At 43.2% G+C, this 18,702-nt stretch overlaps 1 protein-coding gene across 3 annotated transcripts in view; it reads right to left on the reverse strand.

The window, feature by feature from the left end:
* Nucleotides 1-18,702, reverse strand: part of tpp2 (tripeptidyl peptidase 2) — a 277,723-nt gene that overhangs the window by 91,059 nt on the left and 167,962 nt on the right. For 2 of the 3 annotated variants that reach the window (XM_068034105.1, XM_068034107.1), the window contains exons 22-24: nucleotides 11,806-12,050; nucleotides 5,572-5,650; nucleotides 4,419-4,457 (exon numbers count right to left, since the gene is read on the reverse strand). In XM_068034105.1, the coding sequence (XP_067890206.1) occupies nucleotides 4,419-4,457; nucleotides 5,572-5,650; nucleotides 11,806-12,050 (363 nt within the window). The remainder of the gene's footprint in view (nucleotides 1-4,418; nucleotides 4,458-5,571; nucleotides 5,651-11,805; nucleotides 12,051-18,702) is intronic. The other variant, XM_068034106.1, reaches the window with a different exon arrangement.

Below are 18,702 nucleotides of genomic sequence, written 5' to 3' on the forward strand. Positions count from 1 at the left end.
GGCAGGTCATGTTACAGTTGTCTAGGACTTTGGTTCGGCCACATTTGGAATACTGCGTGCAGTTCTGGTCGCCACATTACCAAAAGGACGTGGATGCTTTGGAGAGGGTGCAGAGGAGGTTCACCAGGATGTTGCCTGGTATGGAGGGCGCTAGCTATGAAGAGAGGTTGAGTAGATTAGGATTATTTTCATTAGAAAGACGGAGGTTGAGGGGGGACCTGATTGAGATGTACAAAATCATGAGAGGTATAGACAGGTTGGACAGCAAGAAGCTTTTTCCCCAGAGTGGGGGATTCAATTACTAGGGGACACGAGTTCAAAGCGAATGGGGAAAAGTTTAGGTGGGATATGCGTGGAAAGTTCTTTACGCAGAGGGTGGTGGGTGCCTGGAACGCGTTGCCAGCGGAGGTGGTAGATGCGGGCACGATAGCGTCTTTTAAGATGTGTCTAGACAGATACATGAATGGGCAGGAAGTAAAGAGATACAGACCCTTAGAAAATAGGCGACAGGTTTAGATAAAGGATCTGGATTGGCGTAGGCTTGGAGGGCCGAAGGGCCTGTTCCTGTGCTGTAATTTTCTTTGTTCTTTGTTCTATTACACTGCTGGCCCTGGATTTCATCCCTCCCTTTCATCAATAAATGTATCACTTTTTAAATTCACTCTGACAATTTGTTAATTCACCAATACAGGAAAATTAATGTCTTTCATTCCACCAAATACCTCTTGCATCATTCATCATGTGATACTGTGGAGTGTCACATTTGAAACTGAAATCCAAAAATACAAGATTTTAGTCCTAAATAATGCTTGTAAACTAGCCAATGGCATACATTTTTGACTAATCTATTTATTTATTTTACATTTCGTTTTGTTTCAATTAACAGAAAACACCTTTATATTTTTAAGCATGAAAGAAGAGTGATTCGGAAGAACAAACAGAATTATAGAAAAATAAACTTTCCAATGTTAACAAAGCTCCCTGAACAACCCAATAAAGAATAGATGAAAAGGGAATTTGGTACATTCTCATTAAAGGAACCTGACTGCATATCTTAATTAAAAAGGTAATCTTCCTTGAAAAGTCCCAAAATGATGTGCACGATCTGAGAGATCAGTGTATGAATATTCAGAGTGCCTCTTTTACTTTTCAGATTGTTGGAACTTCAGCTCCTCTTTTCTAACATTTTTCTTCTCGTCAACCTTCTTTTCTCTAACAAGATAAAAGTTCACTCCTTCAGAGTTCTACAGGTGCCTTGCACAAATAGCCATTACTTACAAATGAGCCTTAACCTCAAGTGCCAGCAAGGTGTTTGACAACAGGACCATCACACCTAACCTGATCCTGTCTTCACCCAATACACAAGTGTACGTCCGGTTTGGATCACTAAATAGCAATTAGAAGTAAAAATCTTAGAGAACTACCAATCACAACCAAAAGCCCATAGTTTGTTGGAACTAAATTAAGGAAGGGGCAAGGGAAAGAGTAAAGGAGAAGACAGGCTAACTTAACTCCTTTATTCAGCCTTAAGCAATCTTAAATTTGTTCTTTTTACACAACACCTGTAACTACATTTCATTTGCCTCAATACTCATACTTAATTTTTGATGGAAAACAGACCACGACTATTAACAATGAATAAGTGTTTTTCATTATTGGAGCAGCACCGCTTAAATTGAACTAAGAAATGGCATATGATCCATTAACATGATCTAGATCTTTAAAATGCTGAGAGGCAGAGGATGCTGGCTATTTGATTTAGACTGTGAGCACAGATATAATGAATGCATGTTCATAACTGACAAGTGAAGATCAATTACACAAAATAGAGCCATGGATATGTGGAATCAACTTCCAGCAGAAATGGTTCACAATGTTTGTTTCTTCAAAATAGAACTGGATAAAAATACCTAACTGGGAACATGTTTAAGGCATGATTAAGGCATGTTTAAGGAGTGATGACCAATACTTCATGAGACAGAATGACTTCTAGTGTGGTGTTGTGGCCAATGGGGGAAGGTTATCTGAAACACAGCAAGCAAATGGAATAGTGGATATGGATTTTGCTTGATTGGGGAACAGGCTATATTTAACAGAACCTCCTGTCAGAGGATTTAATGAATGGGATATATGACCGATGGAAGGAAAGTTCTGATGAGCCAAATGATATTTTCTTGTTTCATGCTTTCATCTATTCTTGCCGCTAGCTAAACTTTCAAAGAAGTAGATGGATAATGCCAAAATGTTCATCAGTGAAGATGAAAAAAAATCTTTCTATGGGTGCTTGCAGTACTTCAGTATCTTGCCTAAGTGGTGATTTTTTTTTCTTTACGTGCAAGGTTAGACAGCGAGAATCATGAGGCTCTTTGACTTCGGAAAGAACCTCAGTCAAGCTAATCCCAAACCCACTCCTGATGTCCGTATATGCCTAGTTTCCTGGCAAACATCAGAACATACCAAGAAGTGCCTTTATCTTGGAAGGCACTGGGAAGTTGAATTGGAAAAGAATTTTAATACAATAGTCTGAAGAAAAAGGTGCTAAAATTCCAACAATGGGACTAGTTATAGATTTTAAGTTGCAGATTAAGGTACACTATTAACAGATAACCAAGAAGAATGTACACAGTGTACTTTAGTGCTAATGTAGATGCAAGATGCTAATATCTTATGATAGTACAAAAGGAAATTCTGCATCCAGATAGACGAATCCAAATTTCATACAGTGTACCCGTCAATGCAGTTATTTTCTACACCAAAAAATGAATTATCCAATAATTTGAATTAAGCAACAAATAACACAATGAAGTGGACTGTTATGCTTAAACAAATCTTTGAATTATCAAATACCTTGAATTAAGCAACTTTAAACAAAGAGCAGATTGTATTTGTATAATATGCTTTCAGACTTCTGGAGCACCACAGCAGTATGGATGCAACTTAAGTGGCCTTTTAGTCTCCAGTTGTAATAATCCCCATTTGGAAAAAAAAAAGTGGCAATGTAAAGAAATAAAATTTTGACCAAGGAACATAAACTAATAGCAACTCTTGGGATTCAAGTTTGCACCCTGTAAGAACAAATTTTAAATGGAACTGTTTGGCTTGTCAGTAATTTTTTTTTTAAAAACATCTTCAAAATTTGAAAACAATAGTATTATCACAATCTAAAATAAAATTTTTAACCACTGAATTAATTCTGCTTTATCAGAACAGTCCCAAGGAATCAGCATTCTGCAGTGATATAAACTTACAGGATGTCTGAGCCATGGGCCTGAATTTTACCAGCCCTCTGGGGGGCCATGAAAGTTCTTCCAGGAGAGGCCCGCCACGACCCCTGATGCCAAGAAGGCCCCTCCGCATCTTACCGGCGAGGCCTCGGTGTGGACCCCCGCTGCTCGTTCATTTGCCAAATAAAATTTATGCAAATACATGTTAATTAACTTACCTGGTGGACGTCCCACGCCGATATTCTGGCCGATGGCCAGAAGTCCCGCGCCTTCTGATCCCTGTTTGGGGATTCAAGGCGAGACACTGGTTTTGGGGAGGGCGGGGGGCAGAGAGGGGGAGGGAGGTGTCCCTTTAAAAATTAAAATTGCCAGTAAGGACTTGCAGCCCTGTAAAAATGGCACCGGCGCCTGTGTGGTCGTGCCGGACGCAATTGTCGGGTACGGAGTGGCTGCCCCCTCTATGTTATCACGGGTGGACCGCTGACTTCAAAGCGCGCTGCCGCAATTGGCGGAGTGCTAGTAAATTCCAGCCCATGGTATCTGAAACCATCTGCTGACAACATACTTTGTACAGTCCAATATATTAGGCTAATCATATCAGAATTCAGATTTGTCTAGATAACACTAAAAGCAAGTGATTTCATGAACTGTTGAGCAAATAATTTCCTTTCTTAAATAAAAAAAAGGAGTTAGTTAATAATCTCTTAACTCCATAATCATGCTGAACAGCATCAATACTGATATCAAATAATATGGAATATCATACTTACGACAGTCTCTTGATAGGTCAGTGTGAAAGACCTATGAGTTGCAAGTGTTTGCATAATTTTCTTCGGAAATGCAACTTTCTAATTGAATTAAGTACTTGGATCAAGCAGCTGCTATGTGTCCGAATTTCAGTGGTAAGAGTAACAATTCAGCAATAGAAGCAAATGGTAACTCCACCTGAATTCATAATTTATTTTGAAATACCTCCTAAACAACCAATTTACTTGGTCACAATGAAAAAAAACTAATTTAAGATATGTTTACAGTTTTTTGTAGTCTTAGAGCAATAATCTATCTAACATAGTTAGATAAACATATATATAAAAAATTCCCAATGTGCATTGAAAGAACTCGGAAATTTCAGCCACAGTGTAAAATTTGTTAGAATCACAATAAATCGCATACTGACAGATGACAGTGCAGTACCTTTTTAAATTTTCCTTGACGTTTTGATGCAGCCTGCCCCTGGGAGTCAGAACAACATACTGTAAGAAAACATGCAGATACTGCACAATTTGGAGACCTTCTCTAATACATCTTGGGGTTCTTTGTATACCCTTTTTAGAAAGGAGAAAAACCAGTCTACTCAAGATCTACAATAAGAACTCCCTTACTGGTATTTACTAAATATTTATATACGCCAGATCTAGGAGACTTAATTTAACTTCAAACAGGTGAGAAAAGCTGGACTTTCATCTAAACAGATGGAATAAAACAACAAAATTTCAGATCGCGTTATACTAATCTCTCCTATGCCACACAGCGTTCTGCTCAACGGTTGGAGTTATTCTTATGTGATTGATGTGACATCACTTTGTGCCTCACATAATAGAATTGCCAAATATTTAATTGTTAACATTTTTAAAAACTGTGTTGATATCATTCATGTTTAAAATTCATAATTTCTAATCTACAGTAATATATGACAGTATGTAGATGTCGCTAGATTATTTGAAATATGTATAGAAGCAAATGAAAGCCAGATACAACGTTAACCATTTTTTGTTCAGATAAATATTTTCAACGACCTTAAGTGGCACAATAGTAAATAAGTGTAGCAGATTGCTCCATATTCTGACATTTTAACAAGAAGAAGGTTTAACAACTTGTAATTGTAACCTCTTTATCCATGCTATTTGTTGTTTGATTTTGGCAAGTTCTAGGCAAAGCCCATAAGTTTTTTATTAATTCTGAGGGGAAGTTCTATTCAAAATATACTGTTAATATATTGTGTCTGTTGTATTTATATGGTGCTTCTACACAAAGAGTCATTAGTACAGTCACAGAAGAATGAGCTGCAGTTCACAAAAATCAGAGAATTTTACTCTGTCTAGATTAGTCTAAATGATCTTCTATAATACAAACATTAAAGCCAAACAACCTATGAATTCAACGATTCCAAGGTGCATGCACAAGCAGAGACCAATAAATAGCACTGATATTGAAGAATGAAAGTGTTACAGAAGTAGAGGCTTACATGTCAGGCAGCTTCAGAAAGAAATGGATAAATTACATAAAATGCACTGCATTGTAAAAGAAAAGCCCATCTCTGACAGGTTTGGAAGAGCTCTGTACTCACAGCTTTCTTTCCTAGTTCACCCTTTGACAACGTTAAAGTCCCTGACAGGTAACAACCTGGCCCCGTTCCTTTAGGAATCCTAGAATTAACCATGTAAAATTAGATTGCAACACAGATAAGAGAAATTGTGATACCATTTCAAACTTAGACTTTGCCTGTACATCATGAAATCAGCAATTACTTTGTCGTGGAAATCACAACTTTTGAGCAAAAATAAAAACTGACTGAAAATGATATAATTAAGCTTTATCTCTAAACAATTGGAGTCAATTGTCAACATGAAAGGTAATTGTTCATTTAGAATGGCTAAATCAGTGTTACTGAATTTATATAGACAATACCCAGTGAGCACGTATTTCCTTGGAAAGTTTCGTGATAACCCTGCCTAATGGACAACCCATTATATGCCTGTAGTTTCAGTTATGTCTGTGGGTAGCACACTGATTGGAGTTTTTAAACTGCAAGGGTATCCCACCTTGCTTGTCACAAACTCACCCAACTAGGCATCCCACATAACTCAAGTGACTGCACTAACAGGGGTTTAAATGACATTCGCTGAACCACGTGAAGCCGAGATAAAGTAGTCACTTTTTTTTGAAAGAAAAAGTGAATTTCAATGGCCTCTGAAAAATTTCTGACCTCTAATTCCTTTATCCCTTATGGTTCTCAGCACCTGACACTCTGCAGATGCCGTGACTATCGCAAATGATGAAATATAAAACAAGTACACATATTTCCAACCCTTCAAACTAAAAATCTTTTATACCAAGTGTCAAAAATATGCATTTGCAGCTCCTTTCCCTCTCAGAGGGACTGAACTCCATCATCATCTTGCCCCTTATCTATTCAGCATGAATGAGTTTTCTTGGTGGAGGAAAGGTGGCAGCACCACCCTGCCACCCCTCTCCCCCAACCCTATAAGCACAATATTGCCTGAGCAGGTGTGTGGAAATGAAGGAAAGGTGCCCCTGCCCACAAAGCAGAATTCCACCTCCTGACTGGAGGTAACACTGACAACCAGCAGTCACCCCACACTGAGAAGAAATTTGGGTCTTGTAAGAAGGAAGCTTTCCATTATTTAGCAAAATTTCAGCTCTTGGCAGAGACACCCTAAAATTACCTCCCAATTGGTGCAGTAAAACTGAGAGGTCCTACCCTTCCTATCTTTTCTCCTTTCCCCACCCCTCACCTCTCCAGTTTTCCTTCATCTCTCTTCCCGTTCTGCACTTTCCCTCATTTTGCCCTCCCTCTTCTCCCTCCTCTATCTCTCCACCCATCTCATTTCTCTCTTGTGTGTTCCTGCCCCTTCTCTCTCCCCTCAACAATTTGCTCCTCGTCTTCCCCTCTCCCTCCTCCAATTTACCACACTGCTTCTACACTAAAATACATTGATAATGCTGTGTGCAAAGCTGGCTTTGAATAAAATCTTACAAGATTACTATCTGTATACTTAAAGCTCTGATCTTCCTATTGGCAGTCATGTTACGACTTGCTACTCTTCTACACAAAGAGCAACTTTTATATAGTGCGCTATCATCTCTCTCAGAAATATCATGCCTTGCTTCTCACAATTAATTTCTTTTCTGAGTGCAATGAAGTAAATTGCCAAATACCAGCCAGGTGCTCATCAAATAAATGATAGTGTCACCTCCAAGACTAGGCTCCCTCTGATGGGCACATAAGCAATTAACCTAAGCAGTACAAACAATATCACCAATAAAGATGTTGGAAGATGTATCTGAGATTGCGAAGTAAACAATGATTAGAAATTAAATAAATATTAAAAAATGGAGAACTTAAAGAGTAAATAAAAAGCATAGGAAACTAAAAAGGAAAAAGGTGATGGAAAGGGCCATGATGGAAATCTTGTACAGCTTGTTAGACAAACATGGGGGCCAAAAAACTATAAAACACTCAAAGCGTAATCTTTCAAAAGCAATATCTGTCCATTGTTGCAGTATTTTGTAGCCCAAGCACAATCTTCATATGCTGTGGTGCCATAGAGGAATGGACATTGAAAAGCAAATTTTCTAGTTGCCACCGCTGATGGTACTCAAGTGAAACAGGTAAGGAAGCTCCTGGCCAGTCTCTCACCTTCCAGCTTCCATAAACTAGAGCTCATCCAAAACTTTGCTGCCATATTCTAACACACACCAATTTCCATTCACCCATCACCTTTGAGCTCGCTGAGCTATACTGGCTCCCAGTCTAGCAATGAGATTTTAAAATTCTTATCCTTGTTTTCAAATCCCTCCATGGCCGTGCACATTCCTCCCACTCCACAGTCTCTGTAAACTTCTCCAGACAGACAATCCTCCAAGATCTTTGTGCTCCTCTAATTCCAGCCTCTTGTGCGACCCCGATTTTCACGACACCATTGGCAGCCATGCATTCAGCTGGCTAGGCCCTAAGCTCTGGAATTCCCTCCATAAACTTCTCTGTCTCTCAATCCTCCTTTAAGACGCTCTTTAAAACTTGCCCCTTTGTCCAAGCTTTTGCTCACCTGTCCCAATATCCCCTTATGTGGCTCAGTGTCAAATGTTCTTTGATAATGTTCCTGTGAAGGGCCTTTTGACTTTAAAAAAAAATTTGTTCTTTGAATATGAACATCGCTGGTAAGGCCGGCATTTATTACCCATCCCCAATTGCCCATTAGAAGGTGGTGGTTAGTCAACTTTTTGAACTGCTGTCATTCACAGTGTTGTTAGGGAGGGAATTCCAGGTTTTTGACCTGGCGACAGTGAAGGAACAGTGATATAGATTCCAGGTCAGGATGGTATGTGACTTGGAAGAGAGCTTGCAGATGGTGGTGTTCCCATGCATCTGCTGCCCTTGTCCTTCTAGTTGGTAGACGTCGTAGCTTTGCAAGATGCTGTCAAAGAAGCCTTGGCAAGTTGCTGCAGTGCATCTTGTAGATGGTACAAACTGATGCCACTGTGCACCAGTGGTGGAGGCAGTAAATGTTTAAGGTGGTGGATGGGATGTCGATCAAGTGGGCTGTTTTGTCTTGGATGGTGTCAAGCTTCTTGAGTGTTGTTGGAGTTGTACTCATCCAGACAAGTGCAGAGTATTCCATCACACTCCTGACTTGTGCCTTGTAGATGGTGGACAGGCTTTCAGAAATCAGGAGAAGAGTTACTTGCTGAAAAATTCCCAGACTCTGACCTGCTCTTGTAGCCACAGTATTTATATAGCTGGTCCAGTTAAGTTTTTGGTTAATGTAACCCCCAGGATGCTGATGGTGGGGGATTCAGTGATGGTAATGCCATTGAATGTCAAGGGGAGAGAGTAAGATTCTCTCTTTGGTCATTGCCTGGCACTTGTGTGGCATGAATGTTACTTGCCAATTAACAGCCAAAGCCTGAATGTTATCCAGGTCTTGCTGCAGCCAGACATGGGCTTCTTCAGTATCTGAGGAGTCACGAGTGGTACTGAATGCCATGTAATCATTGGCGACCATCTCCACATCTGACCTTATGTTGGAGGGAAGGTCACTGATGAAGCAGCTGAAGATGGTCGGGCCTAGGACACTATCCTGAGGAACTCCTGCAGCAATGTTCATTTTTGCTAGGTATGACTCCAACCAGCGTAGAGTTTTCCTCATATTCCCATTGACTTCAATTTTGCTAGGGCTCCTTGATGCCACACTTGGTCAAATGCTGCCTTTTGCACTGATATGCTGGATCCTGCCATTATTCAGGATGGGAATGTTTCTGGAGCCTGTTAGTTGTTTAATTGTCCACCACCATTCATGACTTGATGTGACAGGTGCAGAGCTTTGATCAAATCTGCTGGTTGTGGGATCGCTTAGCTCTGTGCATAGCATGCTGCTGCCTCTGTTTAGCATGCATGCAAGTCCTATGTTGTAGCTTCACCAAGTTAGCACCTCATTTTAAGATATGCCAGGTGCTGCTCTGGCCTACACCTCACCTCTGAAATTCAGCATTTTTTGTCCAGGTTTGCACTAAGGCTGTAATGAGATCTGGAGCTGAGTGGCCCTGGCAGAACCCAATTCTGAGCATCGCTGAGCAGGCTATTGCATAGTAAGCACTGCTTGATAGCATCATCGATGACAACTTTCAGCACTTTGCTGATGATTGAAAGTGGATTGATGGGGCAGTAATTAGCCGGGCTGGGTTTATCCTGCTTTTTGTGGACAGGACATACCTGGGCAATTTTCCACATTGTTGGGTAGATGCCAGTAGCTGTACTGTAACAGTTTGGCTAAGGACACAGCTTGTTCTGGAGCACAAGTCTCTACTACCACAGCCGGGATGTTGTCAGGGCCCATAGACTTTGCTGTATCCAATGCCTTCAGCCATTTCTTGGCACCACGTGGAATGAATCAAGTTGTCTGAACGCTGGCATTTGTGATGCTGGGGACCAGAGGAGGAGGCTGAGATGGATCATCTACTCAGCACTTCTGGCTGAAGATGGTTGCATATGCTTCAGCCTTGTCTTTTGCACTGACATGCTGGGCTCTGCCACCATTCAGGATGGGGATGTTTGTGGAGCCTCCTTCTCCGCTTAGTTGTTTAAATTGCCCACTACCATTCATGACTTGATGTGGCAGGCCTGCAGAGCTTTTATCTGATCCCTTGGTTGTGGGATTGCTTATTTCTGTAGATAGCATGCTGCTTCCTCTGTTTATTATGCATGTAAGTCCTGTGTTGTAGCTTCACCAGGTTGGCACCTCATTTTAAGATATGCCTGGTGCTGCTCCAGGCATGCTCTCCTACGCTCTCATTGAACGAGGGATGGTTCCCTGTCTTGACGGTAATGGCAGAGTGAGCAGTACGCTGGCTGGGAGGTTACAGATTGTAGTTGAATGCAATTCTGCTGCTGCTGATGGTGCACAGGATCTCATGGATGCCCAGTTTTGAGCTACTAGATTGGTCCTGAGCCTATCTCACTTAGTAAAGTGGTGGTGCCACACAACACAATGGAGGGGGTCCTCTTAAGACAGAACATCATATTCATAAGGACTGTGCAGTGGTCACTCCTACCAATAAGATCATGGACAGATGCATCAGTGACAAGTAGATTGGTGAGGTTGAGGTAAAGTAGGTTTTTCCCTCTCGTTGATTCTCTCAACACCTGCTGTAGGCCCAGTCTGGCAGATGTGTCCTTCAGGTCTCGGCCAACTTGGTTAGTACTGGTGCTACCATGTCACCCTTTGTGATGGACATTGAAGATCCCCACCTAGAGTACATTCTGTGCCCTTGATACCCTCAGTACTTCTTCCAAGTGGTGTTTAACATGAAGGAGCACTGATTCATCAGCTGAGGGAGGGCGGTAGGTGGTAATCAGCAGGAGGTCTCCTTGCCCGTGTTTAATCAGATGCCATGAGACTTCATGGAGTCCAGAGCCAATGTGGAGGACTTCCAGAGGGCCACTCCCTCCTGACTGTATACCACTGTGCTGCCACCTGCAGGTGGGACAGGACATGCCCAGGGACAGTGATGGAGGAGTCTGGGACATTAGCTGTCAGGTATGATTTGGTGAGTATGACGATGTCAGGCTGTTGCTTGACTAGCCTGTGGGATAGCTCTCTTTTAACAGAAGTTGATGGATGTTAGGAGGACTTTGCAGGGTCGACTCGGCAGGGTGTGCTTGTTTCCAGTGCCTTGGTCGATGTCAGGTAGTCAATCCAGTTTAATTTTTATTTGACTTTTCTGTAGCATTTTGATACAACTGAGTGGCTTGCTAGGCCATTTCAGAGGGTAGTTAAGAGTCAACCACATTGCTGTGGATCTGGACTCACGTGGACTAGACCAGGTAAGGATGGCAGATCTCCTCCCCCAAAGGACCAGATGGGTTTTTATATTTTATATTAAAAGCAATATATAAATGCATTTTGTTGTTTTATTCTTGAAATTTAAATACTGATGATGTAACAAGGGCGGCACAGTGGCGCAGTGGTTAGCAACGCAGCCTCACAGCTCCAGAGACTCGGGTTCAATTCTAGGTACTGCCTGCGCGGAGTTTGCAAGTTCTCCCTGTGACCGCGTGAGTTTTCGCCGGGTGCTCCAGTTTCCTCCCACCGCCAAAGACTTGCAGGTGATAGGTAAATTGGCCATTGTAAATTGCCCCTAGTGTAGGTAGGTGGTAGGGAATATGGGATTACTGTAGGGTTAGTATAAATGGGTGGTTCTTGGTCGGCACAGACTCGGTGGGCCGAAGGGCCTGTTTCAGTGCTGTATCTCTAAATAAATAAAATAAATATTTACTTACTTATCATCAGGAAGAGAAGTAACAAAGAAAGGCTGCGAGCAATTCGGTGGTAGAGTTAAACTGTTGTTTTTTTTCTTCCCTATAAGTGCATTGCTGTGATTGTCGTAAACATCTAAATTCAGAGTACTGGGGAGTCTATGGGATACAACAATTGGAAGATCCTTAAGGCGTTCCAGCTCACTAAGCTGTTCATGGCGCACTTGCAGCCGGATAGTATAGTCTCCCTTCTCCAACTTCAGAGAATACTGTTGCAAAGAAAATTGAAAGGTATACATCAGGTTGTTCTTTAAAAACTTAGCATGCATTTTCAGTTTAAAATGTAAATGAGGAATTAATGCTTTGCCTCAACATAAATACCACTAGTTAAATAAGTAGATTGAAGACTAAAGAAGCATTTTTAATTAACTTTCTTTCAGAGTTGGAATCAATATTTTTTACTTACTGTAATATCAAGAGTAAACTCCACAGAGTTATGATTCTACCATACTGGTTCAAAAAAAGTATTCAAACTTCAAGGTGCAATGGAAACACATAGTGAAATAGTTATTCTAGACAATTATTTCATTTTCACCTGTCTGATTCAAACATTCATTTTTACACCAGCAAATAGGCAACAGCATGCATGTATAAGAAGGGTAATGCAGAAAGTAAAGATACAAATGCAACAACATTTAAGAATGTTTGTCTGTAATATGTTATATTATCAGTTTCTTTCTGTCTTAGTAGATGTGGGATTCAAAGAAAATTGTCCAGCATGTTTTGATGCAGAATAGCCCCAGAACACTTGTCTACGACAGAGATCTGAAAGAGAAGCCAAACCATTTAATTCAAGCATCCGGAGAGTTTTGGACAGGTTAGGGCACACTCCAATTAATAGGGAACAAGGGTTCACCCATGGGACTGGACTGCGTCACTGATCCAAAAGGATATGGAGCAAAGAAATCCTTAATATGTCCAGCATAAATAAAATCCATATGTAAATGATCTCTTTGTGCAGATTTTTTATGAATCATAAATCTGGTGGGTATTCCTTATACACTGGTGTAAGCTATATTTCACAATCTAATGGTTCAGGAACAATTTGTTTTTACACCATTGATAGAACAAATGTCAGAGGTTCATAAAAGGCTTTAAACCAATTAAATGATGAAACAAAAAGGACATGGGGGGTTAAATTGTATAGTCCCCAAAAATGGTTGTAGGAATCACAATAACCCCATACCAGTTCAATGTAATGCAGGCAGCATGCCAGATTCAAGCAGCTTGTTCGTTATCATGATTTGTGTGGGCAGCCTTTACTAACTGCACTGTTCAATGGTTGCACTGTTCAGCGGGGACCCTCGGGTATGAAATTAAAACCTGACCAAGGTCTGACCCGACAACAGCCAACCAGTTACTGAATTTTTTGAAATGCCCAACCTGAACCCGAACCTGACACGTAGTTGGGTTTGGTAGGGTAGCCAGGCTTTACTGCAGAGTGCGGAGTCCGGACTGCACGTTTCTCGCATTGACGTCCTGAATGTTCTTTTGAAGATTACTTCCTGGTGTAAGGCAGCACTGTCCACGTCCAGCCCGACCCGACCCGAGCCCGAATGCTGGACCCGGAAGAGAGACCCAACCTGACCCGAACCCGACAAGTCGCCGGGTCTGGTCCGGGTCGGGTAGCCACACTTTAATTTCAAGTATCTCATAAAGGAAAGGTGGCTGTTGGAAGCATTGACATCATTTAGAAAAGTGCTGGGCAACAAAGAACAAAGGCTGACTATGGTACAGAGCATGCACCAAAGTTTCCTAACACTGCAATGGAGGTCTTGGTGGAGGTGGCAGAAAGGAGGAAAAATGTCCTGAATGGGCAGATGGGCAGGAGGGCCTTCAGACACATGGTCAAAAAGGCAATGGGAACAGATAATCCTGGAGGTCAATGCCAGGAGTTTAGCCCTGTGGACCTGGATGTAGTGCTGGGAGAAGTTTAATGACCTCACCCAAGTGGTCAAGGTCAGTGAATGCATCTTCAAATTCCATAACCTATCAAGTGCACCACTAGCCTCAGTCACTGCTCATTTCACCACCCCTCCATCACTCACCTACCAAGAATCTCTTATCAATCAGGGCTCATACTTAGCAGTCTTACTCATACGCTTTACCCCACACATTTAGCACCATTGCAAGCCTCACATTCACATTTCATAGATTGCACATACTGCCACCTATTAACTATATTCAAAAACATCACCCAAACATACTGTACGACACCCATTGACACACTTCCCCCTCTCTTGCAGCAGAAGATAGTGCACAATAGAAGGCAACAAAAACTATCCTGAGGGGGAAAGGCACGGCTGCTTGTTCCAATGCCCATCAAGCAGACAGTGCTGGCCGTGACTGAAAGGGCGATTGCTGAGGTCATGACTAGCGGTGGGATTGACTCCACTGAACATGACAATATACACTTACCTAATCCTCCTTCTCATAGCCCACTTCCTCCTCATTGCACAATCTCTTCCAACTTACAAGCTGCAGATTGTGTAAGCATGCATTTCTTACTTTCCTTTCTCCCCTCACCACAACCTTACCCATGAGTCTTTTTCCTTTCAGACACTCAAAAAGTGCTACTGACCAGGATGATGGTGAATGGGTGGATGGGGATGATTGATGATGATGATCCACCATCACTTAATTTCACACTTGCAGCCACCATCTCAGATACTGGCACTGCGCGTAGCTTAGAGGACAGCATATAGACGTGATTTTTTTAATTCTTTCACGGGATGTGAGCATTGCTGGCTAGGCCAGCATTTATTGCCCATCCCTAATTGCCCTTGAGAAGTGGTGGTGAGCCACTTTCTTGAATACGGTGTAGGTACACTCACAGTGCTGTTAGGAAGGGAGTTCCAGGATATTGATCCAGCGACAGTGAAGGAATGACGATATAGTTCCAAGTCAAGATGGTGTGGGGCTTGCAGGGGAACTTGCAGGTGGTGACATTCACACATCTTGCCCTTGTCCTTTGAGTTAGTAGAGGTCGCGGGGTTGGAAGGTGCTGTTGGAAGTACCTTGGCAAGTTGCTGCAATGCATCTTGTAGATGGTACACACTGCTGCCACTGTGCTTCAGTGGTGGAGGGAGTAAATATTGAAGGTGGTGGATGGGGTGCCAATCAAGTTGGCTGCTTTGTCCTGGATTGTTATACGGTTCTTGAGTGTTGCTGGAGCTGCATCCATCCAGGCAAGTGGAGAGTATTCCATCACGCTCCTGACTTGTGCCTTGTAGATGGTGGACAGGCTTTGGGGAGTCAGAAGGTGAGTTACCTGCCGCAGAATTCTCAGCCTCTGACCTACTCTTGTAGGCACAGAACTTATATGGCTGGTCTAGTTCAGTTTCTGATTGATGGTAACCCGCAGGGTGTTAATAGTGGAGGATTCAGCGATGATAATGCCTTTGAACATCAAGGGGAGATGGTTAGATTATTTCTAGTTGGAGATGGCCATTGCCTGGCACTTGTGTGGCACAAATGTAACTTGCCACTTATCAGCCCTGGCCTGAATGTTGTCCCGGTCCTGCTGCATATGGACACGGACTGCTTCAGTATCTCAGGAGTTGCGACTGGTGCTGAACACTGTGTAATCATCAGAGAACATCCACACTTCTGACGTATGATGGAGGGAAGGTCTTTGATGAAGCAGCTAAAGATGGTTGGGCCTAGGACACTACCCTGAGGAACTCCTGCAGTGATGTCCAGGGACTGAGATGATTGACCTCCAACTACCACAACCATCTTCCTTTGTTCTAGGTATTGACTCCAACCAGTGGAGAGTTTTCCCCCGATTCCCATTGACTCCAGTTTTGTTAGGGCTCCTTGATACCATACTCAGTCAAATGTTACCTTGATGTCAGGTGGAGTCACTCACCTCTGGAGTTCAGCTCCTTTGTCCATGTTTAGGCCAAGGCTGTAATGAGGTCAGGAGCCGAGTGGCCCTGGCGAAGCTCAAACTGAGCGTCAGTCAGCAGGTGATTACTGAGCAAGTGCCGCTTGATAGCACTGTCAATGACACCTTCCATCACTATGCCGATGATCGAGAGTAGACTGAAAGGGTGGTAACTGGCTGGGTTGGATTTGTCCAGCTTTTTGTGTACAGGTCATATCTGGGCAATTTTCCACATTGTTGGTTAGATGCCAGTGTTGTAGCTGTACTGGAACAGCTTGGATAAGGGCGCAGCCAGTTCTGGAGCACAAGTCTTCAGTACTATTGCTGAATGTTGTCAGGGCCTCTAGCCTTTGCAGTATCCAGGATCTGCAGTTGGTGAGACACTGGGAGCATGAGGGCAAGGTCACACTCGAATTCTACTGCAGATGAGAACTTCGATGGGCCAAGCTACAGAAAAAGAGGTGTACTTAACAAAATGCTTGTTCATTGGGACGCCTGCTAGAAAGCCTGCTTCCAAAGGAGTGTAGCGTCGTACGGCACAGTGCTTTGCGCAATTTGGAGTCCATCCTTTCCAGCATGGAACTGGTGGCCAACTCCATCAACACATCTATGGACCCAAACATGACACAGCATCTGATGCCCAAGCAGGACTGAGTACTGCAGCAGAAGTTCAGACCGATGTCTTACTAAGGTCAGGTTACTGCCATCACAGTTGTGGATACCAGTGTTCAAAGGGGCTTGCTGAGGTGCCATTTCGGGAGATTGGCAGTGGCTCCACAGAACGCAACCCTGCTGTCCTCTCTCAGGATGACAGCATGTGTGATACCATCCCTGCCAGACCATAAGTAAGCCTGCCAACTCAGATTGCTGCTGTCCCTGCAGAGATGATGCAGTCTAAAGTTGGTCCTTCCAGGCCCAGAGCTGCTCAAGATCATCCTCAAAGGCCATCAGCTGGCTCCCTCACTGAAAGTCAGCAGCCTTTTACCAGCCATGATGCAGCCAATGGAGTAGCACTTGGTTGGCGCACTCGGATCGGCAAAGGCACGTGCAGGACAAGCACTAAGAGAATGCACAGGTGTGATTAGTTTTTTATACAATATGGCATGATTTATTCTACAAATTTTGTTTGTAATGTTTATTTTTTGTTGGCTTTTATTTTTGTATTGTGGCCAAGAGAACAGTGTGACAATAATAGCAGGGGATTTTTAAAAAAATCTGTTTCATGGGATGTGCGCATCGCTGGCAAGGCCAGGATTTGCACTCAATCCCAATTGCCCTTGTGAAGGTGGTGGTGAGCCGCCTTCTTGAACTGCTGCATTCCACGTGGGGTGGGTAGACCCAAGTGCTGTAAGGGAGGAAGTTCCAGGATTTTGATCCAGCGACAGTGAAGGAACGTTGATATATTTCCAAGTTAGGATGGTGTGTGGCTTGGAGGGGAACTTGCAGATGGTGGTAAATGGGCAAGTAGCGTTGAAGTTACTGGGATTTCACTTGAATTAGTTCCTCCTTAGCTTCTCACCTGTTAAGAGGCGGCAAGGGTTGTTCCTTCTTATTGGCAAGGCTGTGCAGCAGATCACAAATCGTGAGACCTGCCCAATCGGGTACTGCAGAGCAGCTCCAGAGCACTTCAGGCAGCAGAATCACTTCAGCATGCCAACTGTCTACTCTATCACCTTTCTTGGGGCAGCATGGCTCTCACTGCATGCATGCTGCGCATGTGTGTGTGGGATTGAACTGATGTCAAGAACTATGTCATCAGCAGATAGCCCTTGATGCCCAGTAGCCACCCTTCAAATTTGCTGTGGTGGCTGAAGTACAACTGACAGCCACAGAATCAAGGCATCAATACAGCTGACAGGTTACCGGGAAATGACCTGCCTTTTGTGCTGCCTATGATTGCATTCTAGCTGCATGACATGTCAGTAGAATCCCTTTCAGTTCCGGTACACGGTAGAGTTGACATGCGGTGTCCGCAAGGCAATGTGCATGCAGTCAATGGCACCCTACACCATGGGAAAGGCTGTAATCCTTGCAAACCCTTGTGCGCTCTACATGCTTCTCTTTGGCGAGAGGGAATGAAATGAAGTTGTCTCTCTTTGAGGAAAGAGCCTTAATGACCTCCTTTATGCAATAAAGGAATACAAAGTGCAAGATGCTGCTAATATTACCAGCAGGAAGGAGCTTGGTGCAAAAAAGCTCATAGCACAGCCATCATCTTAGCCACTGGAAATCAGCTGGGATTTTATGTGGAGCCGAGGCAGGGGGCACGAATAGCGCGCCGGGTGGCGGAGGGTAAAGGCCTGCTCAGGTCAGGAAAATAAAACCTGACCCAAACCCGACAGAATCACATCGGACCCCAGCCCGACCCGGCCCGAGTCCCTCCATTTTTTCCCGCGTCCGACCCGACCACCAGAATGTTCAGCTTACCTTTATCCGTTTTTCACTTTTTCAGTTTGTGCAGATAAGCAACAAAAACTGTATGTGTAGACTAGAGTCCTGACAGTGATCATTTAAAAAAAAATATATACTGTATATTTTATAATAATTAATCACTCAGGACCTTCCTGGTCTCTGCATCTCAGCTACTCACTGGATAAACCTGCAGCAAGTATTTCAACCTGTAAAGCAGGAGTCGAGGTAATGTATAATGATATTTCCTGAGTGTTCGGGCAATTGCTGTGTTTATTTTAAGCAATACAGATACTGGTACAGTGTGGCACAACCTGTCTGGGCACAACTCCATGGGTTTCTGTTTGACTCGTGACCAAACAATCACTGACTCCAATCTTCATCTTTTTAAACAACCTTTCAAGTCCAATTAATACTGCGTGTGCCTGACCCGGACCTGGCCCAACCCTAGCCCGAAAGTCGGACCCGGAAGAGCGACCTGACCTGACCCCGACATATATCGTTGGGTCCTGTCGGGTTCGGGTCAGGTAACAGGCCTTTAGCGGAGGGCCCGTTGCCTCGGG

The sequence above is a fragment of the Heterodontus francisci genome, chromosome 6 (assembly GCF_036365525.1).
Source record: "Heterodontus francisci isolate sHetFra1 chromosome 6, sHetFra1.hap1, whole genome shotgun sequence".
In the NCBI taxonomy this organism is placed as follows: Eukaryota; Metazoa; Chordata; class Chondrichthyes; order Heterodontiformes; family Heterodontidae; genus Heterodontus; species Heterodontus francisci.